At 59.2% G+C, this 20,452-nt stretch overlaps 2 protein-coding genes and 1 long non-coding RNA gene across 3 annotated transcripts in view; 2 read left to right on the forward strand and 1 right to left on the reverse strand.

The window, feature by feature from the left end:
• On the forward strand, positions 1-14,528 carry LOC118498013. The gene is made up of 3 exons (XR_004900535.1): positions 1-10; positions 1,334-1,340; positions 14,288-14,528. It is a non-coding gene; the product is annotated as an uncharacterized LOC118498013 (long non-coding RNA).
• On the forward strand, positions 5,130-19,197 carry CFAP73 (cilia and flagella associated protein 73). The gene is made up of 8 exons (XM_028527712.2): positions 5,130-5,587; positions 6,978-7,083; positions 7,842-7,946; positions 8,295-8,495; positions 9,016-9,237; positions 9,498-9,656; positions 14,007-14,094; positions 19,070-19,197. The coding sequence occupies exons 1-7, from the start codon at positions 5,355-5,357 to the stop codon at positions 14,082-14,084; spliced, it is 1,104 nt and encodes a 367-aa protein (XP_028383513.2). The 5' UTR covers positions 5,130-5,354; the 3' UTR covers positions 14,085-14,094; positions 19,070-19,197.
• Positions 14,958-20,452, reverse strand: part of DDX54 (DEAD-box helicase 54) — a 17,157-nt gene continuing 11,662 nt past the window's right edge. Inside the window, exons 13-20 of the mRNA XM_036014618.1 lie at positions 20,106-20,330; positions 19,949-20,022; positions 19,026-19,262; positions 17,814-17,956; positions 17,592-17,705; positions 16,997-17,104; positions 16,764-16,876; positions 14,958-15,573 (exon numbers count right to left, since the gene is read on the reverse strand). Coding sequence (XP_035870511.1) covers positions 15,341-15,573; positions 16,764-16,876; positions 16,997-17,104; positions 17,592-17,705; positions 17,814-17,956; positions 19,026-19,262; positions 19,949-20,022; positions 20,106-20,330 — 1,247 coding nt within the window. The 3' untranslated portion in view covers positions 14,958-15,340. The remainder of the gene's footprint in view (positions 15,574-16,763; positions 16,877-16,996; positions 17,105-17,591; positions 17,706-17,813; positions 17,957-19,025; positions 19,263-19,948; positions 20,023-20,105; positions 20,331-20,452) is intronic.

Below are 20,452 nucleotides of genomic sequence, written 5' to 3' on the forward strand. Positions count from 1 at the left end.
TGGGGGGACCGTCCTGGCCCTAGGACCGTCCTGCCCTGATGAGCGCTGAGTGGCGGGAGGCGGCAGCCGAGGGGGCGGGCAGGGGGCGGGGCAAGAACGCGCTCTCAGCAGGAAATAGGAAGTGGTACGGAGCCGTGCAGGAGGCCTGCGGGGAGAGCTGGAGGGCTTTCTCTGACAGCACCGCGTGCACCTCTTCTATAATCAAAAAATAACGCGTGCTCCATCTGGTTTCTGAAGGCGCCGCTGCCCTGGCAGCTCGGCTCCCAGCCTCCGGGCCGCCCCCGAGGGTAGCCGGGAAGGCGGCGATGTCAGCCCAGGACCCTCCGCCCTCCCGCCCACCGGCTCCTCTCTGTGTGACCTTGGTCTCGTGTCCCTTTGTGTTGTGCTGGTTTACACGCACGTCTTATCTCCTAAATGTCAGGGACAGTGTCTGATTCATGCGCGCCTCCCACCCGCTTGGCACGGAAGAAAGACTGAACACGCTCTCGGCTGAGTTAGCGCGCACTCGGTTCCCCTCGAGGGCTGGGATCTGGAATGTGATAGCAGGCATATTATTTTTTACTTCCTTTCTCCCCGCGGTGCCTAGGATGGCAGCCTGATCGTTGCCAACACGCCGCCTCCCTGCTCCATCTTCGCCCCCAAACCAGAAGGCAGACTCTCCTCCTCTGGCTGCACAGGCTCGGCCCTGCCTAGGCCTCAGTGTCCCATCCTGGAAAGTGGCCCCGTCTCCTCGGAGGCGAAGATGGGAACGGGGCAGACGAGCCCGGGTCCAGGTCGGGGTAAGAAGCGTGTCCTTTGTCTTGGAAACACAAAGCCCCGTTTGTGAGCTCGGGGCACGAACCTGGGCAGGGAGCCATGTGGGGCAGGAGGCAGCGGCGGCGCAAGGAGTGGGCAGGGTTTCCAAAACCCTCTCCTGCAGGCCGGCCGCGGCGGTAAATCCCCTCCTCCCGTGGCCCAAAAACAAGGTGCCTGTCAGTCCACACCCCGCTTCCTCCTTCCTCAGCCCCACTCCCCAAAGCATTCCCCAAAGCCCTCCCCCGCCCCCACTGCACACACACACACCCCGGCCTTGGAATGGAGAAGCAGGAAGGGGGAAGCCGCTGAAGCCTGAGACTTCGGGTGGGGGCGGGGAGAATGGATGTTTCCAGAGCTTGTGGGTTTGTGGTCAAGGGCAAGGGCACAGCTGAGAAGTTTATGTCCTCCTGTCATTCAGAAGCCCCACCTACCCCCCCCCCCCCCCCCGACCCAGGACATGGGGACAAAGACAAGTGGGGGGGGCTGGGACCTCAGCCTCAGCAGTGGGTCAGGGGAGCACCGCCGGACCCAGGAGCAGCGCCCCAGTGGCTGCCCCCCAGAGCTAGAGCCCTAGTGCCCGGCCTCTGGAGACCGGTTGTTTGTGTAGGACCGTCCCTCCTGTCCTCCCTGCCACGAACAGTGCCAGAGCAGGATGGGCGCAGTGATCTGTGTACAAACAGGTGCCTCATTTCTCCGCCTCGTGCCCTTGGAGGAGGTGCCGTGAACTCCCTCACCTGCCACTTGGAGCACAGGTCTGCCTACTCCTTGACCCAGTCAGTCCTGACCCACCCTTTCATCCTTAAATTCTGCTCACCAACCTACAGACCTTTGCTCTCGTCCAGGAGGGGCCCCACCTTCCTGCCCCAGGGCCTTTGCACGTGCTGTCTCCTCTGCTTGGAATACTCTCTGTCTCCTCTGATCACCCCTCCTCCTCCTTCAAGTCCGAGTTCACACGTCGCTTCCTCAGGAAGTCCTCCCCGTCCCCTCCTTGTGCCTTAGATGTCCCCTCCTCACCCTGTCAGGTGTGATGACATATTCACAGGGCCATGTGATTCACCTGGCCTCCCCATTAGCCTGCAAGCCCCATGAGAGCAGGTCTTGTCTTAGCCACCGCTGCATCCCCACACAGTGCCAGGCACATAGTAGGTACTCAGTAAACATTTGCAAAAAATGCACCTCTAAAACAATAGCCATTGAGAAGGGGAGGGTTGCATCCTGCCTTCAAGGTAATGGCATCCTCGGGGGAGGGAAGGCAGAGAATGGGCCCGAGGAGGGAAAGACCCCAGAAGGGCTCAGCTGCATCTGGAGTGGTATGGTTAAGAAGGCCAAGTCTACACCCAGATGGCCTGAGTTCAAATCCCATCTTAGACGTGACACCAAAATCACTGTCCATAAAAGCCAAGGTGGCAAATTGGACCTCACTGAAATGTAAAACCTTGCCGGACACAGGACCACACGAAGGGGGCGTGATGAAAAGCTGCAGACTGGGAGAAAACAAGCATCCAACAGAGGATTACCCGGAGCACATGGACATCTGATAGGTGCGGAGTGCATGGAGAAGTCCCGAAACTCAACAGTAGGAGAAAAAAAACAAACCACCCAATGAGAGCCCAGGCAACAGACGTGAACAAAGAGATACTTTGCCGAGGAGGCTGTACAGATGGCAAATCAGCGCATGAGATGTTCATCATTACGCATTAAAGAAATGCAAAGTAAAACCGCAATGAAGCATCACAATATACCTACGTACCAGAATGAACAACACGCATCCGTTATCAGACTGTCTTTTCAAAAACAGGGGCAATAGGGAGGATGCAGAAAAATGAGGCCACGCCCACATTGCTGGTGGGAATGTCAAATGGTACAGCCACTCTGGGAAGGAATATGGCAGTTTCTTTTTAAAAAACAAACAAACAAAAATGCTGAGCGTGCATTTACCATAGGACCCAACAATTGTGCCCTTGGGCATCTGGTCTACCAGAGAAATGACAACTTATGTTCACACAGACCCCAGGACCTGAATCTTCAAAGGAGCCTTATTCATATCAGGCCCCAAACTGGAAACAATGCAAATGTCCTTCGACCTGAATTGTTACACAAACATTGCCCATCCATATTATGGAATGCTACTTAGTAATCAAAAAGAACAAACACAGCCCTGGCTGGTGTGGCTCAGTGGACTGAGCATGGGCCTGCGAACCACAGCATTGCCGGTTCAATTCCCAGTCGGGGCACATGCCTGGGTTGCCGGCCAGGTCCCCAGTAGCCGGGTGCGAGAGGCAACCACACCTTGATGTTTCATTCCCTCTCTTTCTCCTTCCCTTCCCCCTCTCTCTAAAAAGTAAATAAACAAAATCTTTAAAAATAGTTTTTTAAAAATCTTTTTAAAAAAGAAAGAATAAACACAGATACTGTAACAATGAGGATGGCTCTCAAAAGGATGAAGCTGAGTTTTAAAAGCCACTCTCAAAAGGTTACATGCTATGTGATTCCACTTACGTAACACCCTTGACAGGACGACACCACACAGAGGACAGATGGGTGGTTGCCAGGGGCCAGGAAGGCGGTGGGGAGGGTGCTGGTGGCCGCTCTTACAGGGCGGCAGGAGGGATCTTTGAGGGGAAGGTTTTGGATCTCGACTGGGGTGCCCACAGGAGTCTGCGTGTGATAAACCCGCGTGGAACTAAGCACACGGCCCTACAAACGAGTGCATGTGAAGCCATGAACTCTGAGTGAGGTCAGCGGATTGTGTCCGTGCCGGTTTCCTGGTCGTGATGGCGCCCCATCGTTGTGCTCGAGGCCACCCTTGGGGGACCCTGGGTGAGGGGATGTGGCATCTCTCCATGTTACTTCTTAAACCGAGGGTGAATCTACAATGATCTCAAAATCAAGGAGTAATTGATACGGCTACCCATCTACCAGAAGGACTTTCTAAAGCACTGGCAACACCAGCTCCTGGAGAGGATGCGGAGAGACCAGAACTCCTCGCGCATCGCTGGTGTGAACATTGGAATGGTGAGCCGCACTACAAGAGAGCTTGCCGAGTTTTCTGTGCAGTTACTCGTACACTTATCCTATGGCCCAACCATCGTACTCGGGCGTAGTTACCCAAGTAAAATGAGAGTGTGTATTCACACACAAGAAACTGCACATGAATACAGGCTGACTTTACAATTGCCCAGAACTAGGAATAACACAACTGGAGCATGCATAAGCAAACCCTAGTGTGTGGTGGAATACTACTCAGTCATGAAAAAAGCATGTGCCTTACTGAAATGTCGACGTGAACAGGTCACAAGCCAATATTGCTAGGTGAACGAAGCCAGACTCAAAAGGCCACACGGTGTGCGATTCTATTTCTGACCCTCTGTAAAAGGTCAAATTACAGGGCTGGAGAACAGGTCGGGGCTGCCAAGGGCTGAGGTTGGTTATGAAAGGATGTGAGGACTTTGGGGGGGATGGAGATGTTCTTCATCCTGAATGTGGTGGTGGTTATGCACGACTTTCTGCATTTGCCAAGACTCACAGAACTGCATGTGAAAAAATAAATTGTACTTTATGTAAATTATACCTCAATATTTTTTTTAAATCAAGAAAAAATTAGATCATGCATCTTGTAACTTCGCATCAATTTATGCAGTCTGTGCGATTCGATCCAAAATGGCTCAGAGATAAAGAAGACGTGATTTTAGCCCCATGTTTTAAATGCGCTCTCATAAAATGCTTAGGAGCGGGTTTAGGCAATGATGGTATTACAAGGAACCATAGTTTTTTAAGTAGTGTTGCCTGCAATAAGAAAACACATTTCTAAAGAAAAGAAAATGCATGTCTTTACATGAAAAAAGTAAATTATTTTAAATAGAAAAAAATAAAATGATCAGAAGCAGAGATGAAAAGATGCGGGTGTTAGTTATTTCTGGGTGGCAGGCCCGTGGACATTTGTCATTTTTCTCTGGACGCTTTTCCCTAGCACCACCGCTCAGTGCTGTTTTTGGGGTTACACCAGAGACTGCAGGCAGAGTGCTCAGCACAGGGACTGGCCTGCAGTAATTGCTCAGACTCTGTCTGCTCCTCCTTCACCCCTGTCCTCCAACTCCGGGTCCTGGGTCTCTTCCAAGCTGGTCTCTCGCCGGCCCTCTTTATCTCCCTAACCAGGCTCGGGGCACAGGGGGGGAAGTGGCCAGCAATCCAAATGGACCCTCAAAGGGCTGAAACATGGCCGGCCCTCAGCACCGTGCCCGGGAGTAAATGACCCCACCTGCGACCTGGCGACAGTGGGTGCCCAGTAATTTTCTTCAGAGCAGACATGTGGGGCTTAGAGCTGCAGAAGCGAGGCCCCACCCCATCCCCACCCAGCCAGGAAGAGGCTCCACCAGACACGGGCGCCAAGAGGGGTAAATTCTTGGCTGAGGGATCCATGTGCTCCCTCCTCTGGCACCCCAAGTTCGACTGGGAGCGGAAGCCTTCTTGGGAAGGGGCAGAGGCTGCTCTCCTCCCTGCAGTCCCTCCCTCCCTCTCCCTCCCAGGGTGGATGCCTCCGGACTCGGCCAGGCAATGGAATGTTGTGTCGTCGGTTGCCTGGGGAACCGGGGCCTGCTAGGTGGCTGCCTCCTGGGAGCACTGAACTCGCTGCTGCTGTGGCACTACCCTCCATCAGAAACCTCCCAGGGCCTCCCAGGCTCCTGCAGAGCTCCGGCCGCCTGGGTGGAAAGAAAGCCGGAGCCATCGTCGGGAGAATGGCGGCTCCCTGGAAGGAACGCTTGCAACTGGCCTCGCGAGAGAAGCCGCCTCCGTGAGTGGTGCCAGGGCGGCAGGGAGGGCCAGGGGGTGGGCAGGGGTGGGTGGGGTCCCCCACGCTTGGGCCCTGGCTTCCTCGGACTCTTCATGGTAGGAGACTAGTGCCCCATTTCACAGATGGGGCGTCAGGGAGTGGGGGGAGGGGGAGGCTCAAAGATCTGGTGACTTCCCCAAGGTCTCTAACCGCCCCCAGCTGACATCCAGCCGAGATTCAACCATTAGAAACCGGGTGAGAAGGAATTCGTCGATGAACCCTTGCCCCCTGTGCCTGCAAACCGCATTGGAAAGGACGAGTGGAAGAAGCCTGTCCCTGGCCTGTTCTGTGTTCAGTGGAGTGGCTGAGGGGCCCGGCCTCAGTCTTGGCATCTGTAAAATGGCAGGGTTTCTCCCGAACCAGAGCAGGGAGCGCCGACAGTGATGGTGTGCTTTCTGCTCCTTGCACAGCCAACCCTGGGGGCCACCTATGGGCCCCTCCCCCGGAGGCCCGACAGGCGTCCCCATCTCTACCTGGCCCTGGCAAGGAGCTGGGCTCCCCCGCCCCCTCTCTGCCTCCCTCCACCAGGGGCATCCTCCCTGTTCCTAGTCCTAGGTCCACCTGAGACTCCTTTCTCACCTCCCTCACCGCGCCATCAGCTCAGCTCCCAAACTGCATCCCCCCCTCACCTTGGCACCACACCCACCCCTATCAGCCCCAGGATCTCTGTGTTCCCCCATTGCCCGTCACTGGCCTCCTGCAGCCGCTCTGCCCCTCCTACTGTTCTTGCTCGCCCCCTCCCCCAGCAGCCAGGGGGACCCTGCCTCACTCACAGTCAAGGCCAAAGTCCTCCCTCGCCACAGTCTGACCCCCACAACTTCTCTGGTTTTAATTCCCATCTCTCTCCCTCCTCCCGTCCCTCCCAGCTGCTCCTGCTCATCAGGGTCCTTCCCTTGGGGACTTTGCAGTGTCTGTTCCCTTGGCCTAGAATCTGTTCCCTGCAGACATCCTCAGGGCTCGCTGTCTCTTCCCCTTGCAATCTCTGCTCAACTGCCACCTCCTCAGAGAAAACTTCTGACCAACCACTTGAAGGATTTTCCACCGCAGCACCCACCGTGTCCTGGCATTGTTTTGCATTATCTGTTGGCTTTCATTTCCCGTGGCCACAGCAGGGCGCCCGCTCCTGCAGGGCCGGCTTCTGCCTATCTTGCTCTCAGCTGCAGCCCCAGTGCCTGGGATGGCGCCTGGCACTTACTAGGTGCTCAGTACAACACCTAGGTGCTAGGTGTTGAATGAATGGAGAATTCAGCAGCCAGTAGGTGGCTAAGGAGGGCATTTCAGGCACTAGGGGGGAGTTGGGGGCCCCGGCTGTTGCCTCCTTCACCCCCACCTCCTCCTTGAGCCCCTCCAGGAAGACCCCGGAACAGACTCCCGACCACCTCCCACCGTTGCTGAGTGTGCTGGAGAAGAGGCAGGAGCTGGCGGATGCGGACCGGGGCCTGCAGGCCCAGAAGGAGGTGAGCCCCCACTGTAGCCCTGGGAGTTTGGGGGGACCCCAGACCAAAAAAAAATGGTGATGAGCAGAGGATGGGAAATAATGGAGCCGACGTATTAGCTCCGAACTCTGAGACAAGTCATCGTACCACTCTGAGCCTTGGTTTCCTCATCTGTCAAATGGGGGTCAGATGAGATTGGTTGTTGGTGCAAACTAGTGTGCACTGAGTTTCCATGTGCAGTGGGATCCAGGGGGCTCACCACGGTCCCTGCCCTCATGGGGCTCGCAGCCTAGACAAGGACACAGGCCAGTGTCCAGCTGGTGATGCTATGAGGAGGGAAGCACTGAGAAGGAACTGTAGGAGCCAGAGGGAGCCCCTATTTCCAGCTGGGGGTGATCAAGGAGAACTTCCTGGAGGAAGTGGTGTCTTAGGTACTGCTGAACAGTAAGTCGGCTTGTTTGTCCAGCAAAGGGGGACAGTGTGACAAGGAAGAGACAGGGAAAACAGCGTGCGTATACAAAGACTGGGAGGCAAGGACAAAACACAGGCGGCCGTGTGGTGGGAAGACAGTGGCGGAGGGGAGCGGCCTGAAGGAAGGGCAAGGACACTGACACGCAGGGGCTGCAGGGGGGCAACCGGGCTTCATTCGGGGAGATCGGAGCAGAGGCGCAGGGACACGATCAGGAACCACAGACGAGAGAACGTGAATGGGAACCTAGAGGTGCTAGATAGCTTGAACCCCCAAACACACACCCAGATGCCCACTCCTCACGCCCCAGGTCTTCCAGACCACCATGGCGGCCCTGCAGGAGCGCCGGGAACAGCTGGAGCAGAAGCAGCAGGAGCTAAAGGGGTCCTTTCACCGCTTTGACAAGTTCTTGCAGGTAGGTGGAGCCTGCGGGGGCGGGAGGGGGGGGAGGCAGGTCACAAGGTCACAAAGTCGCAATTCTATAGGGGCCAGACATGTCACATACATTTTTAAAATGGGTGTACTGATACGAAGGCAAGCGCTGGGAAATACGTGCGCACTATCTGAAGCATCAAGACGTTTAAAAACGTGGGGAGGCGCGAGGGCCCCGCATCGGATTCTTACTGAGTTTGGCCCGCGGGCCGTCTATTGGCAACCCGTGGCTCAACATGCTTATGCTGGGGCCAGGTAGAAGCCCCGCAAGCTCCCGAGTTCTGAGGGTCCTCACCGCCTTTCCATCCCTCCCCCTCCCCGCCCCCGCCAGGATTCCGAGGCCCGGCGCAGCCGCACGCTGCAGAGGGCGGCAGAGGAACGACACCGGGCCGGCCGCCAGGAGGCCGAGGCACTGCGGCTTCGGGCCCAGCTCGAGGAGCTGCAGCGGGAGCGCGCGCGGCTGCAGCGTCGGCTACAGCGGCTGCAGCCCTGCGCGCGCCTGCTGGAGCGAGTGCTGGATCAGCTGCCAGAGGTGAGTGCCCTGCAAGAAGTTCTGGGGATCAGGACCACCGTGCAGCGCTGGATGGCCTCAGGGATGCCTTTGGAATGGTGCACTACTAGAGTGCTGGTTGTATGCCTGGAATCACCACTTACTGAGCACTAACTGTATGCCAGGGGCGCGCTTTGCTGTTGAATTCTCCCCAAGGCCCCGTGCAGTGGGTCCTATAGTATTGTCAGCCCCATTGTACAGATGGGGAAAATGAGCTTCAGAAAGGTAACACTCGCTCAAGGACACACAGGCAGGTGGGGGCGGGTAGATCCAGCCACTCAGTGAAAATTAGTTGAATGAGACGATGAATCAATAGTAATCACAGGCAGCGAGTTTAGCTAGGCTTAATGGGCAGGGATGGAGTAAACCCACTCCTGGAGCAGGGGCTGTGTGGTGTCATTTCACTGGTGGGCTAACTGAGGAGGCGCTGGAGAGCCAGGTGGCGGTGGGGAGGGCAGGGGAGCTGCAGGCCCGGTGAGTCGCTCTCCGGACCCTATCCCAGTTCCAGGAGGTCCCCGAGCTAGTGGCGCGCTTCGATGCCCTAGCCGACACGCTGGCCGAGCTGAAGCTCACGGAGCGCCAGCGGCTGGCGGAGCTGGAGGAGGCGCGCACGCGGCTGCGGCGGCTGCGCGACGCCTGGCAGGACGAGTTGCTCCAACAGGGCCAGCGGCGAGCGCAACTTCTGGAGCGCCTGGACGCGGCGCGGGAGCGCACGCTGCACTGGGTAGGGCCCAGCCCCCCACCGCCGGGATGGAGTGCCGGGGCTGACAACAGATGGGCGAAACTTATCCCAGAGGGGCGTCGGCACTAACGCGCAGGTTTCCGGCACCAGAAAGCACTTTGGGGCACAGGGGGCCAGTACTATCAGCACCTGACACAGTGCCTGCCCCGCCCCCTCTCGGAGAGCGAGGGTCCCTAGGGCATGAGGCCCCGCCCTCCTCTGGCCAGCACACCCTAATCGGGAAAGGGCGGGGCGTTCTCCAGGAATCCAAGTGGGTTCAGATCCAGAACACAGCCGCTGACAAGGCCCTGCTCCTGGCACGCACTAGGATGGCAGCGCTCAACTTGTTCCAGTTAGTGTGCCAGCACCAGAGGCAGCCACCTGCCCTGGACATCGAGGACACCGAGGGGCAGCTGGAGCAGGTGAGGGTCTCTACTGTCACCTCCAGCCCCCAAATCTTGGGAACATCACGGGGCCTGGAATCCCACCTCTCTGGGTTAAGCGTGACCCTCTGCTATCAGAGGCCATCCTAGCACCACAGACGTGGGCCCGCGGCTGCGTAGGTCCCCTGGGCTGGCCCTGGTTCTGACAGTCGTCGCTGTGTGGCCAGAAGGAAGTCGGGCCGCTCTGGGTCTCAGTGTCCCCGCTCGTGCAGCGGGTACACTCATGCCAAGTTCTGCTTTTGTCCCAGGATCAAACAGCAGAAACAAATGACATCAACAAGAAACCAGGTCAAGACTCACTTTAAAAAAAATTTATGTTTTTTAGAGAAAGGGAAAGGGAGGGAGAAAGAAAAGGAGAGAAACATCCATCTGTTGCCTCTTGTAAGTGCTCAAACACACCCCTACTGGGCCAGACTTACTCTTTTTTTTTTTACTTTAAAAAATTTTTAAAAAAATTTATTTATTTTTAGAGAGGGAAGGAAGGGAGAGAGAGAAACATCAATGTGCAGTTGCTGGGGGTCATGGCCTGCAACCCAGGCATGTACCCTGACTGGGAATCGAACCTGCGATGCTTTGGTTCGCAGCCCGCGCTCAATCCACTGAGCTATGCCAGCCAGGGCTTTTTTTTACTTTTTAAAAAATTGATTATGCTATCACAGTTGTCCCAGTTCCCCCCAGCCCCCGCCCTGCCCACAGGCCCATCTCCACCCAGCACCCCTTCTCCTGTGGTGATCACCTCTCCTTTGTTCATGGGTCTTGCATATACATTTTTTGGCTACTCCATTTCCCATGCTTGCTCTTAACACCCCCCTGCCTATTTTGTACCCACCAATTTGTATTCCTTAATCCCTGCACCTTTCCCCCCATTCCCCCAGACCCCTCCCCACTGGCCACCCTCCCAAGGCTCTCCATGTCTGTGACAGTGTTTCTGTTCTGCTGGTTGGCTTAGTTTGTTTTTTAGGTTCAATTGTTGATAGTTATATATTTATTGCCATTTTAATATTCATAGTTTTGATCTTCTTTTTCTTAAATAAGTCCCTTTAACATTTCATATAATGGTTTGGTGATGATGAGCTCCTTTAGCTTTACATTGTCTGGGAAGAATTTTATCTGCCCTTTGATTCTAAATGGTAGCTTTGCTGGATAGAGTAATCTAGGTTGTAGGTCCCTGCTTTTCATGACTTTGAATATTTCTTGCCAATCCCTCCTGCAAATTTTCTTTTGAGAAATCAGCTGACAGTCTTATGGGAACTCCCTTATAGGTAACTAACTTATTTTCTCTTGCTGCTTTTAAGATTCTCCCTTTATCTTTAACCTTTGGCCTTTTAATTATGACGTGTTTCGGCGTGGGCCTTTTCACATGCATCTCGTTTGGGACTCTCTGTGCTTCCTGGACTTGTATGTCTATTTCCTTTACCAAACTACAGAAGTTTCCTTTTATTATTTTTCCAAGCAGGTTTCCAATGTCTTGCTCTTTCTCTTCTCCTTCTGGCACCCCTATGATGAGAAGAATATTGGAATGTTTTAAGTTGTCCCAGAGGCTCCTCACACTGTCCTTGATTTTTTTTGGGATTCTTTTTTCTTCTTGCTGTTCTGATTGGATGTCTTTTTCTTCCTTATGTTCCAAACCATTGATTTGATTCTTGGCTTCATCCACTCTGCTGCTGATTCCCTGTAAATTGTTCTTTATTTCAATTAGTGTATCCTTCATTTCAGCCTGGGTCTTTTTTATGCTGTTAAGTGCCTGCTGAGTTCCTCGCACATCCTTATAACCAGTGTCTTGAACTTTGCATCTGACAAATTGCTTACCTCCGTTTTGTTTCGTTCTTTTTCTGGGGTTTTGATCTGTTCTTTCATTTGGGCCGTGTTTCTTTGTTTCCTCATTTTGACAGCCTTTCTATGTTTGTTTCTATGTATTAGGTAGAGCTGCTTTGACTGTGTCTTGGTACAGTGGCCTAATGTAGTAGGTGTCCCATGCGGTCCAGTGGCACAGCCTACCCTATCACCCAAGTATTCAAGGTGCTCCCTCTGTTTGGGCTGAGTACTCCCTCCTCTTGTAGGTGAGTCCTCGTTGCTGTCAGCAGGTCAATGAGAGGGATTTATCCAGGCTAGACAGCTAGTAGGAGCGGCTGTGACTCTTGGCCAGCAACCTCCCTCCATGGGTTGTGGGGGTGGTTGGGTGGCGCTCTGACGTGGCCTGTAGCTGCCCACTGGAGGCACAGGCTCTGGGGTTTCCCGGGTGCAGGCCAAGGTCAGCCTCCACCTGTGTTGTGTCCGGGGCCCTTTGGCTTAAAGCTGTAAAGTATCTGCAGCTGGCTGCTGCTAGTGCTGCGCCTGGGGCCACTCAGCGAGGGAGTATGGGGCTGGGCTCAGCTGTTGCCTGTTTGAGAGGATTTAGGAAGGGCTGGGCTAGGGGTCCCTATGGAAAAGCCACTCCTACCAGAGTGGGAGGGCTGCTTGGGTGGGCCCCTACGTTGGATGGGGCGGACCCTTAGGTAATTGTCAGGGTGGGGCTTACCACCTGAGCCGGGTAGATGGAGACTCAGATACCGTGCGGCTACACTGTGGCTCTATGTGGGGGACGACTCAGAAAAGGTGCAATGGCCAAGGAAGCTGTTCCCCAGCTCTCGCCCCGACGCCAGACACGCCAGTTCCTCCCCGTGTGCCCCTGGCGCCCTTGAAGCTGCTGGAGCCCAGAGGGGGTGCATCTGAGTGAGTCTGAGTGCCGTGCGAGGCCCTTTAAGAGGAGAGGCCTGAAAATCCCACAGTTTCTCCCGCAGACCCCACCCCCACTGGTTTTTACAGCCAGAAGCCATGGAGACTTATCTCCCTGGCATTGGAACCCTGGGCTCAGTGGTCTGGTGCGGGGAAGGGATCCCTCGCTCCCGAGATACCCCTCCGTTTTATTCGCACCACACGTGGTTTGGGGACCGGTTCCGCGTCTCCGGTTCTCTGCCCCTCTGTCCTTCCCACCCGTCTGGATGAACATGGCTCCTTTAACTCCTTAGTTGTCGGACCTCCAACACCGCTCGACTTTCTGACAGTTCTGAGTGGTGGTTGTCCTGTATTTCAGTTGTAATTTTGCTGCGGTTGTGTGAGGAGGTGGGCCTCATTTCCCCACGCCTCCATCTCCTAGACTCACTCTCAGTCGATGCCTGGCCGTCCTGCTCCCCACAGAGGAAGGGCCTGGCTCACCTGGAGGGTGCGTGGGGGGCCGTGTGGTGGCCTTTCTGCACGGTGGCGCTGCGTGTGTCACTGTGGACTGAGGACGCTCAGTTTCTCTAGCTGTTCAGGTCTATGAGGCTTACAGCCAAAGGAGGAAGTTTCTGGGCTTGGAGACACCTGTTGTTTCTGGAGGGTTCCCAAAGCATGACCCCCTGGAGGAGGCGAGAAAGGGAGGCACCCCACCTTCCCCCAACCCACCCCACTCCTGTCCTGGGCCCGTGGCCGAGATCCTGGCCAGGTCCCCGCTTTGCGCCACATCCGGAGTGGACTCCGTGCAGACCGCTGCTCTCCCAGGTGGGGCCTGGGGACCCAGGTCTGCACCCAGATGACACCAGGGCGGGGACAGAGTCTTGATACGCGAGAACAGCAAACGCCGGTCCCCTTGCAACCGACGCCCTGCTCCCAGCAGGGAGAAAGGGCTCCATGGGGGGGTCCAGGCTCCCACCCTCCCTGTTGCGCCCTGGTCTGTGGGCCTGGGACCCACCCCAGGGGCATCGCCAGCTGGCGAACGCAGTGACGTGGTTCCGTTTCCACCGCGGTTAGTCTCGTCGCCCCTACGCTTGCCGGGGCAACCAGCTCCTCTCCGTGTCCGGTGGAGGTAGCGCTTCCTTCTCAGACGTGTGTCTCCGTGACAAACGTGAGGGAGAGCCTGTGGGGAGGTGCGCCGTCGGGCTCGGGTTCTTGGCAGCGGATCCAGGGCTGCTCATTAAGTTCGTATCAATAAGTAAGTTAATTAAAACAAAACAAAGGAGGGCCACCCATGGAGAGGATGAGAGTGTCATACACCAGCGAATATGACGGGTCCAATTAGAAGGGGGGAAAATGAACTGATGTAAGTGAAAATACAGATTTAATTATCACACAGGTGATCGCCAGCCAGCAGACTGGGAGGGCACCTGCTAAGGAACCGACTGGGGGTGCCGCTGGGGGCTTTAAAAGCCCAGAACAGTTTAGGCCAGGTGGCTGCCCCTGCGGACCACCAGCCTCGCCGTCTTTTAAGAGGGGTCCCCACCCCAACCCCTGCCTCGAAGCGTCCCACGAGCTGGGGGTGGGCCCTGGACACTCAGCGGCTGGGGTGTGACTCTGGCTGTTGGGGCCCCCCAGGTGAAGCTGTTCCTTCTGGACCGCTCTGCCATGCTGGCCAGCCTTCCTCAGGCCACGCCTGCGGCCCCCGCCCCATAGCCCGACCCAGGTGAGCAGTGGGGGAGGGGACCCCCCAGGGACCTCTCCACCTGGAGACAGGTGCATATGTGCTGCGGGGTGGGGGGTGGGAGTAGGCGGCTGAGTGGGTCTCACCTGAAGAGGGGAGGGTGGTGCCCATTCAGGTTGCGGTGGGCCATGAGGGGCACACAGGGAGCACTCGAAACACAGGGGCTACCTGGGAGCACCCATCACCTGGCCCAGGGCCAGGCCCCCCCTCCAGGGCAGCTGGGAGAATTAGACAAGCAGGTATTTGTCAGGTGCTTGCAATGGGCCTGGTGCAAATCCTGGTAATTCTGGATGAGTGTTTGGTAAGTCCAGTGACATTGATGGGACCAGCGAGAGGGTCGGTCTCAGGGGCAGATGCCCATTCCCAGAGCATCTGCTCACCAAGGCTCCTCCACGGTGCACTGGCACTTGGAGACCTTGGGCTCCACAACCCAGCTGCTGGAGCTGCCTTTGACCTTCCCAGGACCCCATGGGGGCTGAGGGGCACAGGCCTCAGAGGTCGGAGGCCAGGACAGGCTCTGATGTCCAAGTGTGTGGTGGGGCAGTGTCAACCCCTTCACAGCCAGAGAGGAGCAGCCCCGCCCTCCACCCCGGACCCTGCAGCCAACTCCCTCCCGCTGGCCACGCCCAGCTGTGAGGCTGGCCCTGGCAAAAGAAGGGGACTGACCACCAGCTTTGGGGCTCTCCCACCTCAGGTGACTGGCTCATCCCCTGGGCCTCATTTTCCTCATCTGCAAAATGGTGACCCACCCTCAGGGGACCCCTTGGGGGCTCGAGGGAGACTTGCCCACCCGGTACACCAGCTGGGATTTTGGTGTCCGGGTCTGTCCCTTCCAACTGCTCGAGTGGACTGCAGCTCAGGAAAGGTTTATTACACTAAGAACACACCACGGGGCCTCACGCAGTCACGGCTCAGACCCGTGTGGCCGCGGCCTCTGAACCCAGCGCACACGGAAGCAGCAGGAGCCGAGTCGCCCATTCAGGTCTTGGCCTGCCTGGCCTTGCTGGCGAACTCCTATGCACCCTTCAGGACCCTGCTCAAACGCCCATGGCTCAGGCAGAGGCAGCTGCTGCCCCCGTGGCCAGTACAGCACTCGTCTTCACGGATGACGGTCCCTGCAGGGAGCTCCCGGACACCCGGCGAGGGGACAGGCACGCAGTGGTATGCAAGGAGTGCCTGCTGACGTCCGCACTTGGGCCAGGCACGGAGCCGCAGGGCTGGGTCGTCTTCACATCCTCTTCCTCATCTTGCCCTTCTTGGAGCCGGCCCCCCGGCCGAAGGCGCCCCGCTGCAGCTCCTGGGCGTGGCGCCGGTTGCGGGCGGAGAGCTGCTTGAGGCCCCCGCGCTGCAGGAAGCGCATCTTCTGGGCTTTGCGCCTCTGCTTCAGGATCTGCTGCTTGGTCTTGAGCTCCGAGCGCACGCGGCCCGCGGGGGCGCCTGGGGCGCGGGGCTGGGGTGCACCTGCCGGGACAGGGGTCCAGGGAGCTCAGCCTTTATGTCGACTTCCAGTGTCTCCTCCTCCTCCCAGAAGCCTCCAGACTGCCCCCCACCCCCCATCCCCCTTCCGTGTTCACCGCCGTGGCCCCAGCCTCTGGCACAGAGCAGGTGCTTAATAAAGCGTAAGCAGTCTGCTCTACTGGTTGACAGCACGGAACCTCGAGCCAGAGCTGCCGGGGTTCAAATCCCAGCTGTGAACTCTTAGACCACGGGCAAGTCGCTTAACTTCTCTGTGCCTCAGTTTCCCCCTGAGTCATGAGTAACAGCACCTGTCTGGTGGGTCCTAGTAAGTCAGTGAGTTAACGTGTCCCGTGCTCGGGACAAGGCCCAGCCCGGAGTAAGGGCCCCCTCGGTGTGGCAATTACGATGGTAAACACTTCAACAGAGTTGGACGGAGCACCTCCTCTGCGCCAGGCCCTGGGCGCCCAGCCGTGGCTGAGACGGACCCCACCCCCTGTCCCCGTGGGAAAGGGGCGGTGCTGATGCGGACACAGGGGAGGCCACGCAGAGGACACAGAGGCCCTGGGTGAGGCGGAGGACAAGCCACAGTGGCCGTGACAGAGAAGGGGCCACAGGCTGAAGGACACAGGCTCACAGAGACACAGACGGGGCAGGGACCAGCCCTGCGGGGCCTGGGGTGGGGGGGGGACAGAGGCCAAGGAGGGCTAAGGCCCCCGGAGAGCCCAGGACACAGGCCGAGCTCCCCGCTCCCCGGGGGGCAGCACAGGTGGGAGGCGGCAGGCAGCTGGGTAGGCCCGGGCGTCACCCATGTGGGCACCCTCATCTGTGAGGTGAGCACCCCCAGTCTTCTCACCTGGTCACAGGTGGGGGTGTCTAGCGGAGCCTGTCCCCACCCTGCCAGGGGGAGCCCTCTGACAGCACACGGCGGGGTTGGGGGCGGGGGCAGGGTGGTGGACAGGACGGGCTCCAGCCCCCTTCCCTCAGAGCCGTCAGAGCCCCGAGGCCCTGGCACTCGGGGTGCCCGGGCCCCGCCATGGTCCAGCACAGGCTCTCATGGACCCCAGTCCAAACCCTTCGGCCCGTCACCCGCTGAGGGCCCCGGGCGGGGTCAGAGAGGCCCAGGTTCCCAGACGGCCAAACGCACCCACCACGTGACGTGCCCATCTGTGTGCGGAGGTCCGTCCTACCTTGGCCTTGGCCTCGGCCCCACTTCCAGCCCCTGCGCTCGGGGCCTCGCCGGTCCGACGCCCCTTCCTCCTCGGAGTCGCGGTCGTCGATTTTCTGTTTCTGCTTCCACTTCTTGTAGCTGGGCGGCCACGTTAAGGAGGCTGCTTGCGGGACCCTGAAGCCCCTGAGACCCCTGGGCTGGGGAAGCGCCGCCCCGCCCCCAACAGAAATGGGCGCTTAGCCCCGCCCCCAGGGATACAGGTCCTGCTTGTAGGAGCTGCTGATGTAGCGGCCACTTTCCGTCTTGATCTTCTTCTTCTTGTCCTCCTGCCCCGACTGCCCCACAAACCGCTTCTTCTTCCGGTCCCTGCAGGAGAGGAAGGAGAGTGGGCTGCCGTGGACAGAGGTGGCCTGGGGCGGCCTGTTCCCTCCGCTGACCCTCACGGGGGTGCTGGAGGATTCCAGAAAAGCAGCGCAGCCATGTCTGGCATGCAGGAGGTGCTCAGTAAAGGCCAGCCCCCTGCCCTTCCCCACTTTGCCTCGGTAGCCCAGGTCTCAGAGGCAGTATGGGGGTCGTCAGGAACAGGGTTCCCAGCCCTGCCCCTGCTACCTCCTGGCTCTGAATGCAGGTGGGGTGAGGTCCCTCAAGCTGACTATGTATGACCCCATGCAAACAGGAGGGGGCAGCACAAGCCGTAATTCGTGCTGTGCAGGATCAGTGCGGGGGTGGGGTAGCATACTTCCTGCTCTAGGGACCCAAGGGGAGCCAGGCCAGGCAGGAGTTCCAGGCCGGCTCTGCGGGGCTGCGCAGCAACAGGCGGGCCTGGGAGGGCCGTGCGGCTGAGCCCACTCACCACTTGAGCTGCTGCCGGCCCCTGGTCAGGTTCTGGGCCTCGTCCCCCATCAGGTCCAGGACAGCGCCGGCCACCTGCTGCTCAAAGGCGCCCCCGTCCCCGCCGACGCTCAGGCTGCAGAAGGAGAGTGGGGAGGCATGACAGGGTTGAGGGGGGCTGCCAGGCCCCACCCACCACGCACATGCACGCGCACGCATGCACGCACGCCAGCCAGCCACTCACCCCCGCTCGCTGTCGAAGTCCTTGGGCCGATAGGGGACGTAGAAGTCCTGGTCCCGCTGCCGGGCCTCCGCCCGCCGCCGCTTGGCTCCGCAGTCAGGTCCCGGCCGCTGCCGCTTCCGGCCCACGACCTCTGCGAAGACGTCCTGGCGGACGGACGCCCAGTCACACCCGCAGCCCCCGGGAGCCCCCCTGGCCCCAACACCGGTCCCGTTCGGCGCTGCCAGGCGGACCCTCCATCTCCTCTTCTGCACACGCAGCACAACCCGCCTCGAGCCCCAGCGGCGTCAGATAAGGTGGGCGGGGACGCACTGACCAGGGAGGACTCTGTTCAGTCCCCTAGTTCGTGTGACGGACACAAGGTCCTGGCCCTCCCTGGGCCTGGCCTTGCTCTGTGTGTCAGGGATTCATCCAGGGCTTTCAACTGTTATGCTTTGGCTACTGAACCCCTATGCAAATCAAATGCAAGGGAGGCGGGCGAGCAGGCCCCAGGCCCCGCCCACCAGGGCACCAGGACACCACGTGGTCCCCCAGCCCAGCCTCTGGCCCCAGGGCCCAGCGTCTGACCCTGCCTGGGTCGTGCCCTCACTGCTGCCAGGAGCCCCTGCTCTGTGCCCTTCTGCCTACCCCAGACCTTGGGCTCGGACTGCCACCAAGATGGTGACAATGTGGCCACCACTAGGCATCCGCTGGGCGCTGTCCTGCATCTGCCCGGCAGGGCGGGGACCGGGTGCCCCCGTCACTGGGCTGCAGAGCCCTGGTCCACGGGGCTGTGGAAACGAACTTTCCTGAAATTCACTCGGCGGCAGAGGCCAACTGGAGTCCACAAGGGGCTGTCTGTCTGGTTAGTTCGGGGACCGGCATGTCTCACGGCAGAAACTCTGATGCATTTGATGGCAGTGACACCCCAGACCCCGCCGAGGTGCTACATGGCACACGGGCCCCCACCCTCAAGATATGGAATCCCAAAACCCATCTGGTCCCTAGGGTTTCAGGCAAGGGAAGGTGGAGGAGTCCCATGAGCCCATCATACAGACCGGGAGGCTGAGGGCTGAGTTGCTGATTTCCACAAGCGTCACACAGGGGATCAGAATCCCCGAATCCATCCCCAGCGACAGCGAAGCCTTGGGGACAGCCCTGTGGCTGCTGCGGTTTGACCCACCCCTTTCCCCAAACCCAGGCCGGGACTCCAGGTCCCCAGGGCGGGGCCCGTACCTCCGCAGTCTCTCCTGCCGCCTCCTCCTCCTCCTCCTCCTCAGGCCGCTCCTCCTCCTCCTCCGGTGCTGAGCAGCTTGGGGCGGGGCGGGCCAGGCCCTCCTGCCGCTCCTGCAGCTCCCGCCGCTCCTCCCGCCCCTGCTGGAAGCTGGCGATGGCCTTGCTGTCCTTCCGCCGCTTGGCGCGCATCACCTGGCTGCCGAAGTCCCGGCTGGAGGCGTTGATTTCAAAGATGGTCTGCGGAGGGACACCCGCCTCCTTCACCCACGGGCCTCTCCTCCCCGACTCCGCCCCCACCAGCCCGGCCAGTGCACTCGGGCATTCCTCCTCGAGTACTCCCAGTCCTACCGAGAGTGCTCTCGTTACTGGAGTTTCACCATTAGAAAAGCGGCCCCAGAGAGGGCAAGTAACCTGCCCGAGGTCGCACAGCTGGGACGAGCCAGAGCTGGGATTTCGGCCCAGGTGGCTCCGAAACTCACGACACTCCAGCGCCTTTTCCCTGACGCGGGCCAGCTGGCGGGCCTGCCCCTGCTTTAGCACACGCCTCCCCTCCGTACAGGATTCTATCGAGTCCGTGGGAGTCAAAGGAGAGGAACGCGATGGAAAGCCAGCTCCTCAGGCCTCTAACAGGCCTAGAGCTCGGTCCCCCCCCCCGCCCCCCCCCCCCCCCCCCGTGAGCCTCAGTCCACCCATCTGTAATGGGGAGGAAATGGCTGCCACGTGGGGCACCTGCTGTGGACCAGCAGGGATGGTTCCAGAAAAAGAGGCGTCTCTAGGCATGCTGGCAGAGCCGCAGATGCAGGTTAAGACGCTGCAAGCTGAGCCGGAAATGCCTGCTGGGTCCCGCCGGGGCTCAGGCGCTGAGTCCGAGTCCCCGCACCGTGGTGGCCTCGGTGTTGTGGTCCCTGCCTGCCCTCACTCACCGCCCGCGAGCGGTACTTCTTGAGGGTGTCCACCAGCCGCAGCCGCTGCAGCTCCTCCTCCTCGAAGCGCGAGCCTGGTGGGGGCAGGGGAGGCGTCAGGCCGGGGCTCGGCTCCGCAGCGCCACCCGCCGCCCCTGCCCTGCACGCGGGGACTCACTGAAGAGGGGGTGCAGGCCCAGCCCCGCAAGGTCCAGCTCCTTGGCCCGCTTGATGGACTCGGGGGAGGGCGCCGGCCGCGAGCGCACGTACTGCTGCAGGGCGTTGTCGGCCACATGGCACAGGCCCCGCAGCTCCAGCGACGCCTCCAGCGCGCTCCGCAGGCTGCAGTCCTCATCGTCCACCAGGCTCTGTGGCACGCGGCCCAGCACGCCGTCCACCGCACCTGCTGCTGCCCCGCACCGAGCTCAGTCAGAGGACTGCCACCCCGCCCACCTGCCCAGGCCCCGCCTCTCCCTGCTGGGCCCACGCCAGCCTGATCGTCACAGAATTATCCCCGTGGCTGCT

The sequence above is a fragment of the Phyllostomus discolor genome, chromosome 13 (assembly GCF_004126475.2).
Source record: "Phyllostomus discolor isolate MPI-MPIP mPhyDis1 chromosome 13, mPhyDis1.pri.v3, whole genome shotgun sequence".
Lineage (NCBI taxonomy): Eukaryota > Metazoa > Chordata > Mammalia > Chiroptera > Phyllostomidae > Phyllostomus > Phyllostomus discolor.

Bases quoted from the DNA above. Each gene is read 5' to 3' on its own strand.
- CFAP73 (XM_028527712.2), top strand. From the start codon at position 5,355: ATGTTGTGTCGTCGGTTGCCTGGGGAACCGGGGCCTGCTAGGTGGCTG. The intron at 7,084-7,841 runs GTGAGCCCCCAC...CTCACGCCCCAG, and splicing joins GCCTGCAGGCCCAGAAGGAG to GTCTTCCAGACCACCATGGC. The intron at 7,947-8,294 runs GTAGGTGGAGCC...CGCCCCCGCCAG, and splicing joins GCTTTGACAAGTTCTTGCAG to GATTCCGAGGCCCGGCGCAG.